General features: G+C 37.5%; 2 protein-coding genes across 4 annotated transcripts in view; one reads left to right on the forward strand and one right to left on the reverse strand.

Moving 5' to 3' along the window:
• Positions 1 to 192: 192 nt before the first annotated feature.
• LOC132113620 (phosphatidylinositol 3,4,5-trisphosphate 5-phosphatase 2B-like) lies at positions 193 to 15,892 on the reverse strand. Of its 2 annotated transcripts, XM_059521475.1 has the most exons (28): positions 15,554 to 15,892; positions 14,596 to 15,476; positions 12,741 to 12,804; positions 10,955 to 11,093; positions 10,490 to 10,631; positions 10,227 to 10,367; positions 10,030 to 10,117; positions 9,254 to 9,343; positions 9,028 to 9,150; positions 8,831 to 8,945; positions 8,637 to 8,737; positions 8,464 to 8,566; positions 8,174 to 8,370; positions 7,920 to 8,037; positions 7,653 to 7,749; positions 5,153 to 5,291; positions 4,829 to 4,928; positions 4,589 to 4,677; positions 4,414 to 4,495; positions 3,700 to 3,786; positions 2,775 to 2,882; positions 2,551 to 2,639; positions 2,352 to 2,439; positions 2,000 to 2,155; positions 1,706 to 1,787; positions 745 to 1,552; positions 511 to 626; positions 193 to 346 (listed from the first exon to the last, which is right to left on the reverse strand). In XM_059521475.1, the coding sequence occupies exons 2-28, from the start codon at positions 14,730 to 14,732 to the stop codon at positions 253 to 255; spliced, it is 3,693 nt and encodes a 1,230-aa protein (XP_059377458.1). In that variant the 5' UTR covers positions 14,733 to 15,476; positions 15,554 to 15,892; the 3' UTR covers positions 193 to 252. The 2 variants fall into 2 exon arrangements, with proteins under 2 accessions (XP_059377458.1, XP_059377457.1); XM_059521474.1 differs by having other exon boundaries at positions 14,596 to 15,892.
• A 5,285-nt stretch (positions 15,893 to 21,177) lies between these two features.
• LOC132113629 (arrestin-C-like) overlaps positions 21,178 to 21,339 on the forward strand; it is a 56,598-nt gene continuing 56,436 nt past the window's right edge. For both annotated transcript variants that reach the window (XR_009425188.1, XM_059521484.1), the window contains exon 1: positions 21,178 to 21,286. The gene's annotated coding sequence lies outside the window, so the exon portion shown is untranslated. The remainder of the gene's footprint in view (positions 21,287 to 21,339) is intronic.

The following is a 21,339-nucleotide window of genomic DNA, read 5'->3' on the forward strand; positions in this document are numbered from 1 at the left end:
CTAATGTAAAAAAAATTAATAGTCTGTATTTTAGTGATAGCCATGATTTGTTTTGATTGTTAGAAGCAGTTGTTGAACTGTAGTTTATTCCATGCTGTATGTTGAGGACCACAGGGACAGAATTAACACATTGTGTGATGAACTTTATTAATGAATGAACTTTAGAAATTACAAACAAGAGTTAAATATATATATATATGTATTAAGAATACAAATATTGAACTTGTCATATAGTCTCAGTTTCTTTTCAGTTCAGTCCCAGATCTTTGGAAGGTTCTCCAAGATTCTTTGTCGATGAGACGGGTTAGACACACCTGCTGCACACAGCTCCTCCTCTGTAATACCACTGCATGAGAAGAGAACACGCAATGACATTTGGCAGTGTGTACTGTATATATATATGTTCACAAAGCACCATTGCTGCTTAAAATCATTAACTGAAGCAAATGCCTGTGACAACAGAAAAAAAATTAAGCCTGTCAGATATTGGGCTACTTCACATCAACCTACCTGAAGTAATCAAGATCATCCCAGCCGTTACGGCTGAGGTCCAGCGTGTAGCGCTGCAAACCCAATGTGCTTAGCAGCTCCCACACTGTTTCTGGAGCTCCATGTAAGACTGACACCTGTGGACACACGTTGCCTTTGTAAATATTAAAGCTCAACCCCAAAGCTTATCCTAAAGTCCATATTTACATGGTGCAATAACCAAAATAAACCATGACCGAAAACTACTCAACTCACCTCTTTCTCCCAGCTGTAGTTTCTCTCACTAGCTAAACCATAATCATATCCATGATGTCTTTCCTGAGACAATATTTGATTATATTGGTACTTCCTGTCTACTGGCTGAAAATCCACCTCACTTAGTGATTTAGCAATTTGGAGGGCTGTAAGTGAGTTGTCTCCTGAAGATGTAGTTGACTGCTCTACTGTCCAAGGTGCTGTGGATTCATGAACGGGAACTGTTGTGGACATATATGGGTATAGCTTTGGTCCATTCCGTATTGGCATGGGTCGAACTTGGTGTATCCTGTTATAGTCCTTTCTGACTTTTTCTTTGAGTGGTGCCTGTATGTCCCGACAAAAAACAGAACTGTTCATGTAGGAGTTTGTGACTTTTTTGACTGATAATACTGAATCCTGTGTCATACTGTTCTTATGGGATTGTAATTGTAAAGATATATTGGAGGAGGTGGTGTGTCTTTGGTTTGGGGATGTATTAGGAACATCTGGACCTGGGAAGAGCTGATAAGAGGACGCAGTTGATGTCAGTTCACTTTGATTCTCGCAAGATGATTTATAGGGTGCTAAAGATCCAGGAATGTCAATCTCTGTGAAATCGGACCTCCGAGCAGACCTTTTGCCATGGCTGTGACCTTCAGTCACTCTAGGGAGCTGTATCACAGCATCTTTGGCCCTTTCTACTTGGGATTTTTTGCTGGATGAGGGAATCTCTTCAACTCTTCGCAACACAGGCACCCCTTCAAAGATGAAGTATGCAGGATTGGTGTAGCTGTTTGGCGCTGCCATATATGAGGATGATGGTGCTCTACAGTGGGAACAAGAAGTGTAAATCAAGGTGATGTCCAGTGGAAAAGGTAGCAGAACATGGTCATCTGTTATACAAGTATGTTAATAAAACTACTTTACCATAGATGAAGTGAACATTATTTATTAACCTAGGTCTATTTTTTTGACTCACTGGGTTGGGTATGCACAAGAAGACGGTCGAGACAAATGATCCTTTGTAATTTCCTTCTCATCCTTCTCCATGCAGAGCCACTCTGTAAAGTGCAGAAGACATGTCTCATGTCCAAATTTTTTAATATTGTAATCATCTGTGACGCTAAGTTTCATATTTCAGTTAAAGTCTCAGAATGCATCTGGACAAGATTAGGTAGCACAGCAGCAAAAGAGGAAGCCATGGTAGATAGAAAAGTGAAAACAGTGCCGAAGCAGAGGAAGAACTAAATATTTGAGGAAATGATAGACACACCATTGACCCTTTCCCGGACCCTTAGGCGGTCTGGTGGTACATTAACCCTGATTCGACCACGAATAGAACCCATCTCTTCTCCTCTGTGAGTCAAGCATGTCTCAAATGGATCCGATAATTTCCCTGTTACCGAGCGAAGCACCACACAGCATTCCCCTGAAATGGCATAACTCCGATTACGTATAAAATCAATATGACCATAATGTTTCAACAGTGCCCTTCACTAAAAAATTAAGAAATTAAGATTAAGTGTATTTTCCTGGTTATGATGTAATGGTTTCTAAAAACTACAAACTACAGTTCCAGAGAAACTTCATAAAAAAAATACATGAAGTTCATCATGACCAAGTACCGTATGACTCAAAGCCATCACATGACTTCACAGACAACAACAAGTGCTGATCCCGGAGATGCTCTAGATCGGAGAACACTGGGTGGAGCTGAAAAGAAAGAGAAAATTGATTTGGTGTTCCAACCAAAAGTGTCAAATCCTTATAAAAAATAGCATGGCTCCAAATTATCAAATTGAGCCAAATGGCCTCTATCACAACCTTGGGGAACTGTTTTGAAGACCAGCCAAGTTTGAGAAATCCTGCTACCTCACAGTACTGTGAGTCATTCTCAGCAGAACGTCGAGGCTCTACACACAAGGAGAAGCATAAAGTAGAAAAAAATATATATTCATCCCATGACCTCCTGGCATTTCAAAAGGAAACTGATTGGCAATGAAACACTGCATGCTCGATGGCCTGATTGATTATTGCACACAAGATACCTTCTAGATAGCGGGAGTGAAACTCGATGAAAAACTTGGCCTTGCTAGCAGTTTTCACTATGGCCTCAATCGCCTCCAGCTCAATACTGGCTCTCTCTGAACCCAATTCTACATCCACAGAGATGGAAGAAGAGGACTGTGAGATGTTTATAACACTAAGAGAAACATTAAACAAATACTCAATTCAAAAAATGCTTGAATTATGATCGCTGATTTTATTAATGGGGTTAGTTCACCCAAAAATAAAAATTCTGTCACCCTCATGTTGTTCCAAACCTATAAGACTTTTGTTAATCTTCGAAACACATTTTCAATGAAAAATGATTTCTGTTACAGTGTCCATCCACTGAAAGTCCATTAAAAAAGAACAGAAAAAAGATTGTAAAAGAAATCCATGTGAATCAAGCTGTTTTATCAAAGTGTTCTGAAGTGATATAATAGTGTTGATCATTTATGACTTTATTAACATATAAACATTGATCAGAGCACATACATAAAGCATAGCAAACACAGCAAATGGAAACTCAAATGTGCTTGCTTGACGTTTGAGAACCAGTGAGGTTTGTCCTTGCGTATCAAGTTTGAACTTAGGCAACAACCAATTTTTTTTTTTCATTTGAATTTTTAAAAAGAACAAATGTCTTATGAGTTTGGAACAACATTAGGGTGAGTAAATGAGGATTTAAACTTTTGGGCACACTAACCCTTTAAGAATGATTTAATAGTTTAAATATTTTTAGGCTGTCATGTTGATTCTGTTAAAATGAACCAGCCTTGAAAAAAAAAGTGTTTGGTGCCAAAGGGAAATGGTTAAGGAAATGCATCTTCAGCAACCCCTAATTTAACTCTTTTTGTGTTATATATATAATGACGCAAATGTCAAAAACACCAGTGTCAGAGACTAAAGCTGAAAAGGACTCCATACCTGCTCTGGGAAACTGTGATATCACACCCACTTCAAAAGTAGCAAAAACAGCAGAGTGATCACTGGTGAAGATGTCATCTGTGCATCCTGATGAACAGAACCAAAGGATCAGTTAAAATATTTGTTTACTAATCAATTAAATTCTTAAAGCTATAGTTGGGGTGGAGTTACATTTTTATTTAATGAGTCTAAAAACATACAAACCGTCATCTGAACATTAGCAACCATCCCATTAATAAATAACCTAATTAATTAAACATCACAATCCAATCTCATTGAATGCTGCCATTTAAAAAGACTCGAAAATACTTATGTTAGATAGTAATGAAATACTAAGCATTTGGCCAGTGTTGGCTGTGTTTATATACACTATCATAATATACATTGGAGGCCTTTGCTGAGAAGGTTGAATTCACACGTTTGTTGAGCAGACAGAGAGACAGGATATGACTCTGATTGTGGACCGCAGACCTACAATTGTACCCAAAGTAAACCTTTGTTGTGCAGGGTAGCTACACACATCTCATTCCAAAATTCTACAAAAATAGCAGTCCAATGTTTTAGTTACTTCCCTCAAGCTAAAGTGCAAACCAACAAAATGCTATATGAAGACGCTGTAATGCATGGTCTACATTTTTCTTTTACATGTGATTAGAAAGCTTCTCAAACTGTTTCTAATGAGAATAAGAATTGGGAGAAAGAGGAATAGCATACCATATGAGGTACAGATTATGTGAGACTCTGGGTAGGATTTCCACAGAACTCTATCACACCATGAGGGCCCGTTGACTTGCACCTGAGGAAAGTTTGAATTGATTTAAAAAAAAAACAAAGTAAACAGGATGTCATTAACAAAAGCTGATAGATTAAATGAAATGAAAAGTTTTACCCCACTTGACTTGTATTTCTGCCATAGATAACAGTCTCTAGAACCACGTTCATACCGATAGGTGGGTGGAAACAAAATCTTCTCCTCCTCTTCACAGAGAGAGCAAGAACATAACCAAGAACGAAATAATAAAGTGTCTGTTAATGCTTTTTTTGTCCCACTGTTGTTGTGTAATTACATCTATTGATTTCATGTGTCTGTGGTGTCCCCTGGGAGGAGAAGAGCAGCTGCGGTTCTTACTAAAGTTAAAAAAGGCCTTTCTTCTGTGCCGCTCTCTGGTCAATTGGTCTGCACACATCAGCTCCTCGAATTCTCGCTTTGAAACATGCTTTAATATGTCCTACAAAAGGAAGACCTCAGTCAGGGACAGATGACCTTCAATATATAATACAACTGAGCACAAATATTCATAGAACAACTCAATTCAATGCGCTTAATGGGGTCTCCTTAGAGCAATGTTTGAATGGCTATGGATCACAGTTAATAAAAAGCAGTGAGAGAGAATAAGTAAAGCTGGAGTGACTAATATCTAGAAATAAATAAAGTAGATATAAGCTATGTGACCAGAGCATCCAGGTCCAGGCGGTAGTTGAGGTCTCCACACCAAAAGAGATGATTGAAACGAAGGCTAATGTCAAAAGTGCTGAGCTGCTTTTCTCCAAGAGACAAGAGTCTGAGGATGTCTTGGAAGTTGTGGTTCCTCCTAAGACAAGAAAGAAGGACAATGCAAAATGGACACTCACACACACATCCATTATACTGGATGTGTGTGTATCCAGTATATACACTATATACTGACTTGATTCTCAAGAAACACTCCTTGTTATTATCAATCATTGTTGAAAACAATTGTGCTGCTTAATATTTTTGTGAAATATTACTATTAGTTACTAATATTACTAATAGTACTTTTTCAGGATTCTTTGAAAAATAGAAAATCCAAAAGAACAGCATTTATTTGAAATTGAATTCTTTTTTATCAATCTAAGTCATTACTGTCACTTTTAATCAATTTTATTAAACATTATATATATTATATTAACATTATAAACATTATATATACCAAAGTGCATTGCCCTTAACCCACACTAAATCCACACTAGGCAGGAGTATTCAAGGCTAAGTATAGCTATCCCATAATGCACCATGTTCTAGAAATAAATCATGAGACTTTTTGCAGAGATTATGCGAGCTGTCGTGTAAGTTAAATATGAATAATCATTTGAATTTTACACAAAGTGTTGCCATTTTATTGGCGCAAAGGTGAGTATGTATCTTTTGTACAACATTTGCAACTGCTTTTTATCACTTAATTAGAAGCAACACAATTACGAAATTGTCTCATCTGTTATAGGGACTATTGAAGAGACACAGACAAGTTTGTTTCCTAATGCAAAGTAACGAAAATCTAAATAAAGCTCTGTAAACACTTGCATTTTTAAAACACTATATCTGTGTCCCGTCGGGTAATAGAAAAGTTCTAAACACACTTGTGGTCTTGGGCTAAATACAGAAAATACGTCATGCAAGTATACAAGCGGTCAAGTGAAAAGACCAAAGGTTGGGGTATTTGGACAAGCTCATCCTATGTGTTGACAATTTTAAATGAAACAGGAAGACAGGGTGGGACTTATCAAGCAGCTCCACCCTTTTTTTAAATATCCAATAGTGTTTTGTTCATATCACAACTTGGACCAAGGACCTGTAGCATGATGTTAGCTGAACAAATTCAGAGTTACAGGATTAGTTTTGAGTTGACAAAACCATAACTCTCCAATCCGGCTTTGTTGGTACCATGATGCTGATCATCAACTTTCTTTGTCAACTAAGGCTTTGATCCCAAGTTTGTGGAGCGCGTGCACATGAATTTGTGACATCACTGGAGAACAGCCAATCACGAGCTTTGCAACATAAAGCAAGTTTGATTTACTTCTCGCGAGAGACCCAGCGAGATTCAAAAGGTTGAGAGATATGAGAATATGACAAATTGAAACGTCATATGAAACATGAAAGAGGACAAATGAAATAAATGATCTTGCTATATCAGTGCAGTCACAAGTGAAACTTGTTAACTTAGTTTATACATTTGAAAATATATAGTGATAGAGACTCGAACATGTAAGGTCAGATTTTTTATTTTTTAAATAGTGCAATCTTTTGATACTACGGCTTATTTATATTACATGATCTGTATACATTAATATTTATTTAAAATAAATGATTTATAATAACTGTTAAACTAAAATTTCTAGTGTGTGAAAAATAAATAATTATAATAATAATAATAATATGAATCACAATAATTATATAAATCATAAAATGACTCAGTAATTATCATTAAAGGCCCCAGAGCTGCTGAGCTCAGTAAAGCCGCATTTGACAGTTTATATCAGCGTCTGTAGGGGGCGGGACACTTCGGATTCTAGAGAGCACTGATTGGACAGAAAAGCTGATGAGAAGCTGACGTGTAGGGTGATGTCATCAAAATCATCTATCCATATTTGCCAAATTGAAAGACTGTAAGTTTAGAATGCTATTATCTTCTAAATGTAAACTTTGCCATTATTTTAGAGCACATTAGCATACAGATAACCTTAAGACTAACATATTCATACTTAAATAAAAAAAAAAAAACTTTGAGCAGGGTTACTAATGCAGTGGTTCTCAAACTGTAGTCTAAGAGTTATTAGTTGAAAAATTATAAATAAAATAAATAATTCATACACATTGAAATAATCAACTGATTCATCAACTCACAGCAATTAAATAACTGATTTTGTTAACCTTAATTTTGGATAATTTCATATTGTGTCACGTGTTAGTTAGCCATTAAAGCCATTAATAGCCATACAGTTGTCTGATGAACAGTTTTTCTCTGGAAGTTCAGTGCTTTAAAACCTGTTCAGATTTTAAAAGTTTTGTAATGTATTCCAGCCTTAAGGATATTTTGTGCCCTACTTTTTTCTAAAGTGTTTTTGGGTTGATATGTGGTCTGCAGTTTTTACTGTTGATCCATCACCACATTTGAAATCGACTTCTCTATTTTAAAGATATGCGTGAATACCTGAGTGTTTTATCACTACCGGAAGTCAGATGGCAGTTCACAAAACCCATTGAGGTGCCATTAAAGAGAAGAGAAACTCCTACAGCTCCCTTATTTCCTGTAACCACAAAGAAAAAAACAAAATATCTTAAACACAGTATGTTTTATTTAGCACTTGATTTGTTCTGCTTGGCTAAACGACAAGGATATAAACGAGGTGAGAAAACAGAGAAAAAGAAGAATTAGTAAATGTGTTTATTGGTTTGTTTGAGCAAGAGAGATTTGTACCAAGTGTGTTCCCCAGGCCAGTTTTTACACTAGCAGTGTTTACTTGACTGATGCGTCCTTCATGCTCTGGTTTCACAAACACAGCCAGTCTGATATTCCAAAGGGACTGTACTGCCACCTACAGGAGAAACACTCTCATCACAATCTGCTCTCACCATGTCATCCAATCATATGATTAATATAAATATGTGATCACAAAAGAAGAAATGTGGAGTGTTCTTGACTATGAACATTTTGATTTCATAAAATCAGACCTGTCTGAAGTCGATGTTGGTTGCACTCCGAAGCGTGGCTCTGATGTGTTCAGCCCATTCTCTCTCGCCCTGCGGGTTGTCCTGAGTGCCCACTGCATAGATATCATGAGGCAGGGAGGCAATGGACTCGTCTGGGGTGAGACCCAGACCACAGCAAGTAACCCAGGACTGAAGTGAACCGGGTGGTGGAGTGCCCCCTGCAGGTAAAATACAGAAACAACAATGAAATATTTTGCTGCAACTGTTGAGGCCATACTATCTTTCATTAATGATATACTGTATATCCATACCCATGTTCCAGGTGCCCACAAACACAGAGATGACATTAAGTTCAGATTGTTGGGAGTGAGCTGCTTTCATAAGCTGCAGCAGCCGACAGAATGCTTCTCGTTTCTGTGGGAAACATAGCAGTACATCAGATTTAGATAATTTAAGGTAAGCCAGTTCAAGTCTTTCTCCTCACCTTCATGCTTTCAAACACAAGTTCTTTCGGAGGATTGTGATGACTGTCTATGACCATTTTCAGCTTAGCAGGGCTTCTCTGAATCTTCACCAACTGCACGACTAAAACATAAAAGCATTAGATGGCATTTACTAGCCTTGTATGTTAATAATGGAGACTGAAGTAACTCAGGTTTTAAGGCAAGATAAACTCACTTCTGTTGTGTGTGACAGTCTCCACGCCGAATGAGCCAGTCTTCTTTTCAAACAGCAGCACTCCTGCATCTATGTCTAGTGACACTGTTTGCCTGCCATACCTGACCACCTTGACCTTGACATGCACATAAATAAATGCAAACACTTTCATAGTTTAAATATTACCAGTGAGCAAACAATAGGCACTAATGTATTACCTGAAAGCTGTGGGCAGTGTTAGGTCTGGCCTGTTTTTGGGGGGCTGTGATGGACTCAGGAGGTGTGACTGGTTGCAACGATAGGTTGTGATTGGTTACAGCTTCTTGTAAAGCTTTGAGAACCTGGAAAAGACATTGTTATCATCATCACAGACAGAAATTCAAAAAGATGACAAGTATGCGGTTTGTGTTGGTTGGCAAGCTGTTTTGTCATATGTGTCTGTACCCTCTTCTCCAGAGATGACAGCAGGTTACAGAGGGCAGTGAGCTTGTGAAGCAAATTATCCATGTTTTCTTCAGGGCTCTTCCATGTATTCTAACAAAAAGAGAGTTTGTTAGACAATAGGAATGATGTCTCCGCTCTGCATGCTCATGCTATGCTGTTGCTAAGGCATTATGCGAAATTGCAAAGTCGTTCTGAGGGATTACTATGTGATTATTTCTTGGCACAAGTTAAAAGAGTTTGCCTCCAAGGCTCTATGATAGTCTGGTCCCTAATGATAGGATCTAAGGCACTGGTTCTCAACCCGGTGGCCAGAGCCCACTAGGGGGCCTCAGAAAACTTTCAATTATTGCAATGTATATATTATTGTTATTATCCACCTTGTATTGAAATGCTCAAAAAAAACATATAATCAAGATGTTTAGTAAATTGAACTTCATCCATCTTTGAAAAAGTAACAGAACCTTTCAGTAAACAGTAAACCTTTCCTCAGCAAGCTGCATGATTTAAGTTATTTTAAACTATATTAATACTTAGGGTCAAGGGCTCAGGGCTTTGTTCAAATTCCTAATAAGAAGCATGAGCAATAGTAATAGTGATGCAAAGACCAGTAAAGATCCCATTCCTGTAATAAATCTTTGAATTTATGGTTCCCCAGTGTTTCATGATTCAGGAAAATTGTGCAAGCGAAGCCAATTTATGAAACTATATTAAAATCTATTAAAGAAAAATATGACTGATTGATAATAGCAGCCTGTATTAGACTTAGGTTTGTATACCTGCATTGTGGAGAAGGTGAGGTGCCCACTAGGATGATCAAACACTTTCGCTAAGGTTTCCAAACTGGAAAGAGTCTGGTCAATCTCACTGTGGTAAACAAATCAGCAAAAACTTTTTCTTGAAAATATTCAGACATTCTTATTTCAAATAATTGCAGCTGTGTGTGAAGTGACATGTGGTGTTAGAGAAACTGCACCTGTGCAGACTGTCACATGCACGGCTGAGGATGCACTGAAAGTGTTGCAGTCCTGATGCACCTCCTTTCACATTCTCCAGGTCCTTACACACATTACTGTGTAGATACTCATCCAGTAATTGTACAATCTCACAGCCTGCACTGCAGAGGTAAGCATTGGTACACTGAGCTGTAAGGAGTGACACTGTTTTCACACAATTTTATATACAGGCACAGAGCCACAGACTGATATTGATCCATAAGTCATGTGTGAATGAATGTACCTATTTGGCCTGAGCTCCTGAAGCCTCTGTAGCAATAAATGAGCTGCTGAACTGGAAGGTGAAGGTAAAGGCTGGCCTGCAGGGGACATTGCACGTGGTGGAGGGGTGGCAAATGTTGAACCTGGCTTCTCATCCTCTCCATCTGCACCAAAAAGACACCTGCATTTAATCTTAAACATTTGAATGTTGTGTCTGTGGGATTAACTATGTCATAGCAGCCTCACACTAAATATAGACTAATAACTCGTTAACAGCGCTTCAGGCCACAAATAAAATGGTTGCAAATGCGACAAATAAAATAAAAATGAGCGAGTTTAAATATAAAAAAAACAAAATTGCCCCTTTTTCACCGCACAGTGAACTATAAAAACTATAATTTGAATCAATGCACTCACTGAATTAAAGCACTTCTAACATCTTAATTGAGAGATTTTTATTTGTCAGTTTTGGCTTTTATTATCTTACCTGAGCTCTCATCGTTGGGCTCTGATTCACGCATAACAGGATAAAGCAGTGGGGCCACCAGACCTTTGTGTGGGTGTTGATAACCCACAACTAAATCACTAAGAGTACAGAAACAATTCACCTGCACTCCCTGCATGGACTGAAACAAAAACACAAATGACCTGACACATACAGGCAAACAAATGTAGGAATCAGTTACAGCAGGACAATATAAGTATTTGAAATATGCATCACAAGATTTTAAAATTCGGTTCTAATTTGGAAAGGTGGAAAAGGATCATCAGTGTATTAGAAGGTTAACAAGAAAAATCATACTGCCAAAAGTGTGAAAACTTTCCTACAAAATCTGTATGATGACAGATCCTGAACTTTATCACAGCCTAATACTTTTAGGCCTGGGTTCACAAACAGGTTTTAAGTTATGCCAGGTTTACGCCATAGTTCAATTAGGACATTTAAGAAACATCTTTTAGAAACATGCGTATTACTGGTGTGCATCTAGAGAAAAAACAATTGCCCTGACATATTTTAAAACTTTCAGTTAAAATAGCCCAGACATGCATTTTAGTCTGGGAATAGGCTTAAGCCTTCTCTGTGAAACCAGAGGTTACATGTTTGATTTATATTACAGAATTGGCTAACTTTTTATTAAATAACAAATATTTGGAATTCTGACAGACCTATTAAACTTGCATGCCAAAATATTATTTGAAACTCTCCTGCATAAACTAAAAAAAGAATGGCAGAAAATGCAGATGTGCTAGATTTGCCACAAAAAGAAGTTTGTCTATGTAGTCTATGTAACTCCGAAAACATATGTTTTTCCGCTTTATGGACCAAAGATACAATTACATTATGATGCCCTCATTCTAGTGTCTGCCAAATTCTACATAACGCGAACAGCCAGCTACCCACTGTGCAAACAATTGCATACACACACACATACTCTAATTAAACCATCAGGCATCATGACAAATAAAATAACCGCTCTTTGAATGCCTTTTTTTAGAAGCTTGTATTTTGAAATCATGGTCGATGAAAGCATTTTTGCTAAAACTTTGAATTATTTCCCCTAAAATCTCCAAATAGACGCATGTTTTCCTTCCAAGAGTGCAGCTCTTGAAAAGCGATTAAAAGAAATCAGACACTGCGAGGGGGAGAATATTCAGAGAACGTTTCTTTTTCACAATAGAAAGCAACTAACTTAATAAGCCTCTTCTTGTGCATGTATATGTTATCCATTCTGTGTTTTAAATAGGAATCAGTAATTTAATCCACTTTAAAAATATAAACCTTATTGGTAGAGTGTTTCTGAAACACACCAACACATCTCATCCATGCACAGGACAGAATAAGCAAAAATACATCTACTACTGCTGCCTGGCCAAAACTTCTGACATAGAAACAATTATGTCATACATATTTTAATCTCCACGCAGACAGACAAACCCATTCCAGTCATTCTGTACTGGATCAGGAGCGTGGGTGCAGGAGGAATCTGTGTGAAACATTTTGTTGATAGCAAGTGCCACCGTGGCCAATTTGAAAACACGCAGCTCCATGCTTCAGAAAGCAGACAAAAACAAGTCTGCTTCTTTTTTTAAAGAATATGAAGAAGTGAAAGTAACTAGATTAGTATCAAGCAATTTCCATGTGAAATTGCAAATTCATTTAAAGATAAAACCATCATTTTAGGTCTTCTGCCTAACAAGGCAACATTTTCGACTGCATTTACTTTATACTTGTGACTGTGCATTTTACTGTGTAAAGTCCTTTGTTTGCTCACCTGTACAGCCAGTAGCCCATCTGCATCAGGAAGGATTCGGTATGTATGAACATGTCGCTGGAACCTATGGACAAGACAGACTGTTGATTATACACTAAAATAGTCTTAAAGCTAAAGTTTACCCAAAAATGAATATTCTGTTGTGTCTGTCAAAATCTAGTGACTGTCTTTCTTCCATGGAGCACAAGAGGAGATGTTGGGGGGGGGGGGTGTTTATGCTGCTGTTTTCCAAACAATGAAAGTGAATGGTGACCACGACTGTCAAGCTAGGTTTTCAATGAAGAGCAACTTAAACTACAGTCTGTTTTAACACATGTGGCTTAATAAGGCTGCTCATGTTCTGTACCATAGTGCTTTTTGTCCTTTTTAAGAATTCATCAGCTTGTACACAAGACAACAGCTCAGACATTCTGCTAAACTTCTCATCTGGTGTTTAGCAGAAAATAGAAAGCCAACCAAGCCTTTAAATAATCACATAAATGGAACATTTTGTGGCTTCATGAAACAATGTGTTCACGCCTGACATCGATGTTTTCCATGGTCACCACAGGGCAGCATGTTTAATTCTGAAAGTAGGGAAAAAATTAATTTATACCATATAAAAGGCCACAGTAAAATAAAAGACAACCAGTTAATGTGGTCATTAAGGCCATCGGTATGTGTCATATCATACAAGATTATATTTCTGTGCCCATAGGAGGTTAGATAAACTACAATTTGTGATCATTTGCATTTGGCCACACAACCTGGAACATGTATTCAACTGAGCCCAGAAAAGACATAATTAGAAAGCTCAGTGTTTCCAGGTAATCTAAAAGAAGATATCAAAGCACAGAGAGGAATTGTTACTGTGTGAGTAGATGTTTTGCATGTTATCTGTTTCACAGAGAAGAAATGAGTTAGAGGGCAAGGGATACAATGAATGAGAGAGAATGGAAGAAAGAAAGTAGGGAGTGCAGTTGGAGCTGGAGGGCTCAGCCTTCAGGAATGTGTCTGGCTGTGGGCCGCTGTGGAGAGAAAGCAGTGTGGTCACTGGAGCCTGTTCCCTCCTACAGGGGCCAGAGATAGGAGGAAAACAGGGAAAACTGAGGCCTGAACAAAGCTGACTGAGTGGGGCCTAGAGGGACTGCTGTAGACTGGGTGTTGTCTCCTGGAGCTCTTCTGCATTGAGATAGACAGTACTAAACTATCTGAAAAGTAGCCAGAGTCACTGTCTTGCCAAAGTTCTGCTGAAACCTGATGGGGAAGTCAGACACATGGCTGCAAAATCAACCTCACAGGCAGACTATAGAAAAGAACTACAATAGTTCATTGACTTTTTGACAATACCTGGTTACTATTGTGATTTACTTAAAAATGTCATTGTGCATCACCAGGAAGTGTTGTAAATAGACAGCTAGGTGTGGTACCAAACTCATTCTAGGTAAATTTATCACATCACAACTAAGTATGTGTACAGGCTGGAACAGAAGTATTCAAAACACTAGGCATCATATAGTTTGTAAAGGGGTTACAAAAAAAAACGGAACATACAACAAATTACTGATGATTGGACACTACCAGATTTTCATGTTTTTCTGAACACGACAAACTCATGCAGAAACATGCAACTTGTTCCTAGAAGATGCATGACTATATGTGTTGTAAAACTGGCTAAAATGCCAAACATATTTGAAATCCTTTAACTGATTGAAATCATTACACACTGTTAATTTTGGATGAAATTGGTCAATTCTGACCACCCAAAATCTTCAAATTGGTTCTACTCTCTGGTAGCTAGCATTGCCTTATCACTCATCTGCAATTCTGTGCAATTGTTGTGTAGTGTATTCCAGTCTTGAGGTGTTGTACTTACAGCAGACACAAGGCGTAGGCTCCAGGCACAGATTCGCTGTCCCTCACCAAGAAGCTTCCATCTCTCCCTGCATGGGCCAGCAGCTCTTCGGCTCGAACACGGCTGATGTCCCGATGGTACCATGCTGCTGCTGTCATGGTGTCAAAAGAGTGTCCTAAAAGAGTATAATAAAATTTAATTTCCAAAAACCAAAGAGGTTGACACAAGTTTGATGAAAGATTTCATATTGATACTGTTGATCTCCAGTGATCCCAAAACCGGAGGTCCACACTCTCATCTCCTCTCTATCAAGAGCTAAGCATGCAGTGTCAGATCCAGAGAGTGTTCCGGCATTCAAAAGCTTTGTTGTTTACACTGTCTATTGTGTTTGCCTTCCCATGAGCATGTGCGTTTTAAAGGCAGAACGCATATTTGGCTTGAGGGCAGATCCAGGACCGGCCTCCTCCTCTTGTGATCTACAACGATTCCACTTGTGAGAGCTCATTACAGAGTGAGACTGAGGTAGATGACAGAGCATCCATACACATGCTGCCCACCGCACTGACAAAAGCACCTATTGTCTGGCAGCAAACAAATCCAAGAAGAGGAACCAAGAGTGAAGACAAGCACCAGCCCCAGACTGCGCAGACATGAAAAGGCAGTGGAGCAGTACCACCACAAATTCAAATACTTTTCCACTCAGTTGGTTTTGCTTTATAAGGGCAAGGCAACACCCCTCTGAGAACTTTAGCTGATGTATGAAAACTCCACTAAAGAACAGTTAACTCCAGCTAGAGGTTCACCAACAAGCCTTGTGGTGAGAACTAGACCTGGACTCCATTTGCAAAGATGGAAAACCATGAGGGTCGGCATGTAGATGTAAGATTAGAACGGATGGACCCCTGGTAAAATAAGGAAGTGCTTCACAACTCCAGATGGCAGAGGAAGAAGAGAGAGCGGAAAAAATGAAAACACTAACCTGAATTCCTCAAAGTGACTTCACATCATCGCTGGTGCATGAACCTGAACGCAGCGTTTTAGGAACTTCCAGTCTCACTCATTCTTTCTGTCTATCCCTCCGAGGGACCTTCAGAAAAACCTACACAGTAGCTACACTGTAGCTAAATCATTGTCACATGCTTTGAGTCGGTCTCTCTCCCAGTCATACGCTAACAACTTCAGAAGATCTGGGTTACTGTGCTACGCTTCCAGTTGTTTTCTCTCACTCCTTGTTGGCTTCCCATCTCGCTCTCTCTATACAGGAAGTGAAGAACACAAGCTCTGCCATATGGATACGATCATCCCCCTTTCTCTGTGTCTCTTGTTTTCTCCTTCTCCTCCTCCTGCCCTCCTTTTCTTCTCTCTTTCTGTTTCCAGCTGCTTAACTAACACCATCCCTCAGTACTCTGTAGTCTGCAAATCTCACCAACAGACAAAAAAATAAAGCACTCCACCCCCATTTCTCTGTTTGTTGTGAGTGGGTTATAAAAAGTCATTGTTTTTCCACTATTAAGTAGATATGAAGGAAGTCAGGCAGGCCCTAGAAGTTTCTACCGCACCCTTCATCCGTAGTGTTGTCTGTTCAGTGTTGTGGCAATAGATCACACTAGGTCGTATGTGGTTTCAGGTTTTTGTACATGCAGTAGCTTTCATAATGTGATGCATTTCAGAGTAAAAAAAATACTATTTTGAATTTGATTTTATCCATCCCAAATTAATTGGATGGTAAAAAGAGTTACAAAGGTTACAGCCTATAATCACAACCTGAAGAACAATATCAACACCTGTATATTCTACAGGATTTACACTGATCAACACTACATGTATACGTCCTCCATCATACAGGATTTACACTACTTGATTGCGATTATGCTTTCCTGGACCAGCAGCAATTTTTGCAATAAGTTTAAGTAGTAATTATGTTATCTATATTTTAAACTGGAAGATACAATATGCATTTCAGTATTTTTTGAGTGTAGAGTGTATTTTTGTAGTGTGTAAATGACTGTTCATAGTTTGGAAGAAGGCAGATTTGAACCCAGGTCGATCGCATGAGCTTCTTACTCTCTACTGCCTACTCCACTCAATACATTGAACCAAATGTGTCTTCTTTTAATTTTAGTGTACCAGACATTGGTGGGCGGAGCTAGTGTAAACAGAATTTGCCATCAAGCACGCTATTTGCATTTATTGTAAAGACACTCCAAAAAAAAACAAATTGGCTTCTCCTCGTTTGGGCCCCTAGGCTGTGCCTATAAATCCCATTGGATATTTTGTGTAAGCAATGTACTGTAAGCAGAAAAAGGGAAGAGGATAAGCAATTTATTGCATTTTGTTTAAATATTATAAATATATGTATGTATTTGTAGGAAACAAAACATTAAACATTTTTTATTTCATATTGTTGCTTCCAGCTTAACATTGAGTCCTATTGCTTTCTCCATTGAAAAAGATGTCCCATCTCAATCAGGAGAAAAATATGCACAGATCAAGCACGAATCTTAACAAAGATGTGAGGACAACAGTGGATGGATTTTTTTCATAGGAGGAAGTGTTAATATGGATTATGGGCTCTATGGCCAGAAGTGATGCTTTAAGGTTAAAATGCCTTGATGGCTTTGATTTTACCAAACATGCAGCTTTTCACTTCACAGAATGTTAGCGGATGGACTGGAGTGCTTCCACTGTTAGTGGATTGCTTTTTGTATGTTATAATCTGCTGTTTGGACTCTCATTCTACCGGCACCCATTCACTGCACAGGATCCAATGGCAAGCAAGTGATGTAATGCCAAATTTCTCCAAATCTGTTCCAATGAAGAAACTCATCAACATCTTGGATGGACTGAGAGTGAGTAAAGTTTTAGGAAATTTTCATTGTTGGGTGATCTATTTTTGCATCAGTGCAAAAAAAAAAAAAATTATCTAATTTTTCCAGTTAAAATCAAAAAATTTATTGACTTTATATTAAAGATAAAGACTTGATATCTCATGTAAACTACCCTGTCTGCCTACAAAAAGAGATTCCTTTTCTCCAATTTTTCTCACTTGTTTATATTTTAAATAAGTGAAAAAAATATCTACTGGTGCAGTAAGAAAACATATGCTTTTTATTAAAGATACACTGTCTGAAAGCAATGGAAATGTCTTTTGAATATTGCTTCTCAAGTAAATTGATCTTATTTAAAGAATTTTTTGAAAAAAAAGTTTAAGTTAAAAAAACATGAATTATTCATATTGCAATTATATTGCAGTGTACACCTGGTATTAACATCTGAGTGTGATCCAGATTTTTTAGATGTGTGGTCATGGATAAATATTTGAAGGTCACATGGTTGAATGGTACAGTTTTTCTATGTTCTTTTCTGAATGTACAGTCCATCCAGTTACTCCTGGGTCACATTTACACAACAAACAATGGATTACATCCATCTCTGACAAAGGCTAAGCCATCTAAGACATGCTCTCAATGTCCAACAGTTCATACAGTCACATAATCTATTGCTACTCTTCCACCTGAGGGAATAGCACCAAACACGGCAAAGTACTGTTTTCAGAGCTTTGCTTCTGCATGCTAAAACTCCCCAATCCTAGCACAAGCAGAGCTTGACCTTTATTTTAATCACATTAATTTTTGACTGCATTGGCCGGTAATTCAGTGTGAGCCATTAAGACCAGCAAAGATCAGACTAGTAAAGAGCATTACCTGCTTATTCCAAAGTATTATGAGAAAGAAACAGGTGATAGAAGAGGATTTGCCCTCTCTAAAGATAGAATCCTCATGCTTAAATAGAAATGTATGGCTATTTAAATTGCTTAAGTTAAAAACGCTTTTGAAAATAGTATTACAGTATAGGTCTACTGGCCTACTTTCTATATGAGTTTTTAAAATGTGAGTACTGAGTATTGAAAGAAAATGTTTGAGTATTGAGAGAAATTCAAGAGACAGTCTTATAGCATAAGAGTAACGTGTTACAGCAATGTTTGTGTGTTTTGTCTGTCTGAGAACCGTGAGGAGATAAGAAGAGGTCTAAGACATTAGGAAAGAGGATTAAGAATACACGCCAAGCACATGAGCATTAACAATCAGCCCCTTCAAGATAAATCACTTTGTTTGTTTTACTAAAATATATATATATATATATATATATATATATATATATATATATATATATATATATATATATATATATATGCTAAATTCAACTTAAATTTTCTGTAATCAAACATTCCTTCTTGAGTTTTAGGTAACAGGCTGCAGTCTTCAGATAAGTCATTTAAATCATCTGGGGAGTGACTGAGCATGTGAGGACACAGGAAATGAAACCAAGATGTTTAGTGCACAGTTGAAAACTAAATTTGGTTTGGAAATTCTTAGATGTGAAGTATTTGTGGCTTGGAGATAGCAAAGTCATTTGTTTTCATCTAGACCATCCGTTTTGAATATAACTCTGAATTTTATACATTCATTTTACGATAAATAAACTACAAATAATATATTTGTTTTTTCCTAAATGAATACTTACTGAAATGGTTTTAAAAGTAAAAACATCATACTGAATTTTAAATCATGTAAAAGCATAATATCCAGTTGTGTCTAATTAGTCACTACGTCTCTTACTTATAAATGGCTTGTATATACTTGAAGTTTTTCATAACCTAATTTGTGTATAATGATTTGGAGGTCAAAGAAGTGTTAGTGACCTCTCAGTCACGATCTGGCTGTTCAGTCCAGCAGGGTTAGAGACATAAGCAGCTGTCTTTAACTGATGCCCATTTGAACAAACAGACTCTTAAAATCAGCATCCATTTTTTTCTTATGTGCAAAATAATGTATATTAGGGTTATTTTGGGTTATAGGGTTATATTCCAAACTGTGTGTTTGGAATAACTTTTTTTTAATTCTGCACACCACAGCAGTGACGGAAACTTAAAATGGTCTGACAAGGTCTATGTCAATATTATTTTGTTCTGTGATCACTATTGTCCATTCAGCTATGGCAAAGGTATTGATACTTTGATTTTAGTAATCATAGATTTCACACAATTAACCAGTTGGTGTACGAGTTAACCAAGCATTACAGTGATCAAAACACCTTTACATGCAATTTGAGAAGAGAGCACAAGCCCTATAACCATCTGTTACAGCAGATGTGAGGTATGGTGAGAGCCCAGACGTCCCAGTCTGATCCTCTCGCTTTCATTATCAGAAAAAGGATTACATCAGTCACTACTTCTATTAATAACAATATGTGACCCTGGACCATAAAACCAGTCTTAAGTCACTGGGCTATGTTTGAAGCAATAGCCAAAAAAATATTGGTCAAAATTATCAATTTTTCTTTTATGCCAAAAATCATTAGGATATTAAATAAAGATCATGTTCCATGAAGATATTTTGTACATTTCTTACCATTAATATATACTGTATATATATCAAAACCTAATTTTTAAATAGTTATATGCATTGCTAAGAACTTTTGGACAACTTTAAAGGTGATTTTCTCAATATTTTTTAACAAACCCTTTTTTTCTAATTCAGGTTGTCTGGGAAAGAGTGGGGACTTTAATGACTAAAACATATTTTTTCAGCTGGGTTTTAGTTAGCCTACATCATGTCAAGTCAAGTCAAGTCAAGTCAAGTCAAGTCACCTTTATTTATATAGCGCTTTAAACAAAATACATTGCGTCAAAGCAACTGAACAACATTCATTAGGAAAACAGTGTGTCAATAATGCAAAATGATAGTTAAACAGATAGGTAAAACAACTAATAGTGGTACCTAGTGCCGTTGATGCAGTATCATTCAAAAAGATGATCAATTACCAATACCATTGTAGATATGTATAATTGTCATGATTCATTTATTTCAAAAGCAAAAAGTGTTATTGAATAGAAAATGGGTTTCTTATTGTGACTTTCAAGTAAGCTATGTCTGTTTATCACAAGAAATGTTTAGTAGAGTGTATTGGTTAGTGCAAATACTGTAGTAAAAGCCAACCAGCTGTTTGTATTATATGCCATGGTCACAAATCCCCCTGAGGGTACAATGACAATGTCCCTCTAACTACTTTTAAAGTTTGACATCCACCTCATTCCCTCAAAACCCTAGAAGACTAATGCCAGGAAAAACAATTTACAAATGTATTACACCAGCAGGAACAATATGAGCAGGAGTTTTAAAGCTTAGTTTACTTTGATGGCTGTCCATGCTCGTCCTGTTATGATGCACATGCTGTATGTTATGAAGTTTTAGGAGCAGTTATTATTGTTATTCTGGCTTCATGACTTGGAAAGTGATGCCAGGGTGAGGACATGCCCTAAATGGATGCATGCTATGTTGAAGGTGGAGCTCTGCACACAGACAAGAGATGCAAGTGTATTTTTACAGCCAACCAAATGACCCTGAGGCTGACACTCTCATTTATACATGTACTCCTCAATAGCTAATCCCTCCAAGTCCAATTCTGTGTCTATTTTTATACATATTGTAGCCAGAAAAAGGTGACTACTAATAAACTAATAGGATTGGGTGTGAAATGTACATTTTATAACATAGTCCGTATAAGCCAAATAGAGGGAGGAGAGTTTGCACTATAAAGGTGGACGAGACAAACTGGGAAACACACTATAGAAAACTAACAACACCAGCTACAGAACGGTGCTCACGTGCAACAGTCAAGAACAAGGCAGAGGACACCCTCCCAAAACCAGGTAAGATCTGGACTATATCACACTTAAAAAAATGCATACACTTTGAGGTGCAA

Source organism: Carassius carassius, chromosome 33 (assembly GCF_963082965.1).
Source record: "Carassius carassius chromosome 33, fCarCar2.1, whole genome shotgun sequence".
Taxonomy (NCBI): Eukaryota; Metazoa; Chordata; class Actinopteri; order Cypriniformes; family Cyprinidae; genus Carassius; species Carassius carassius.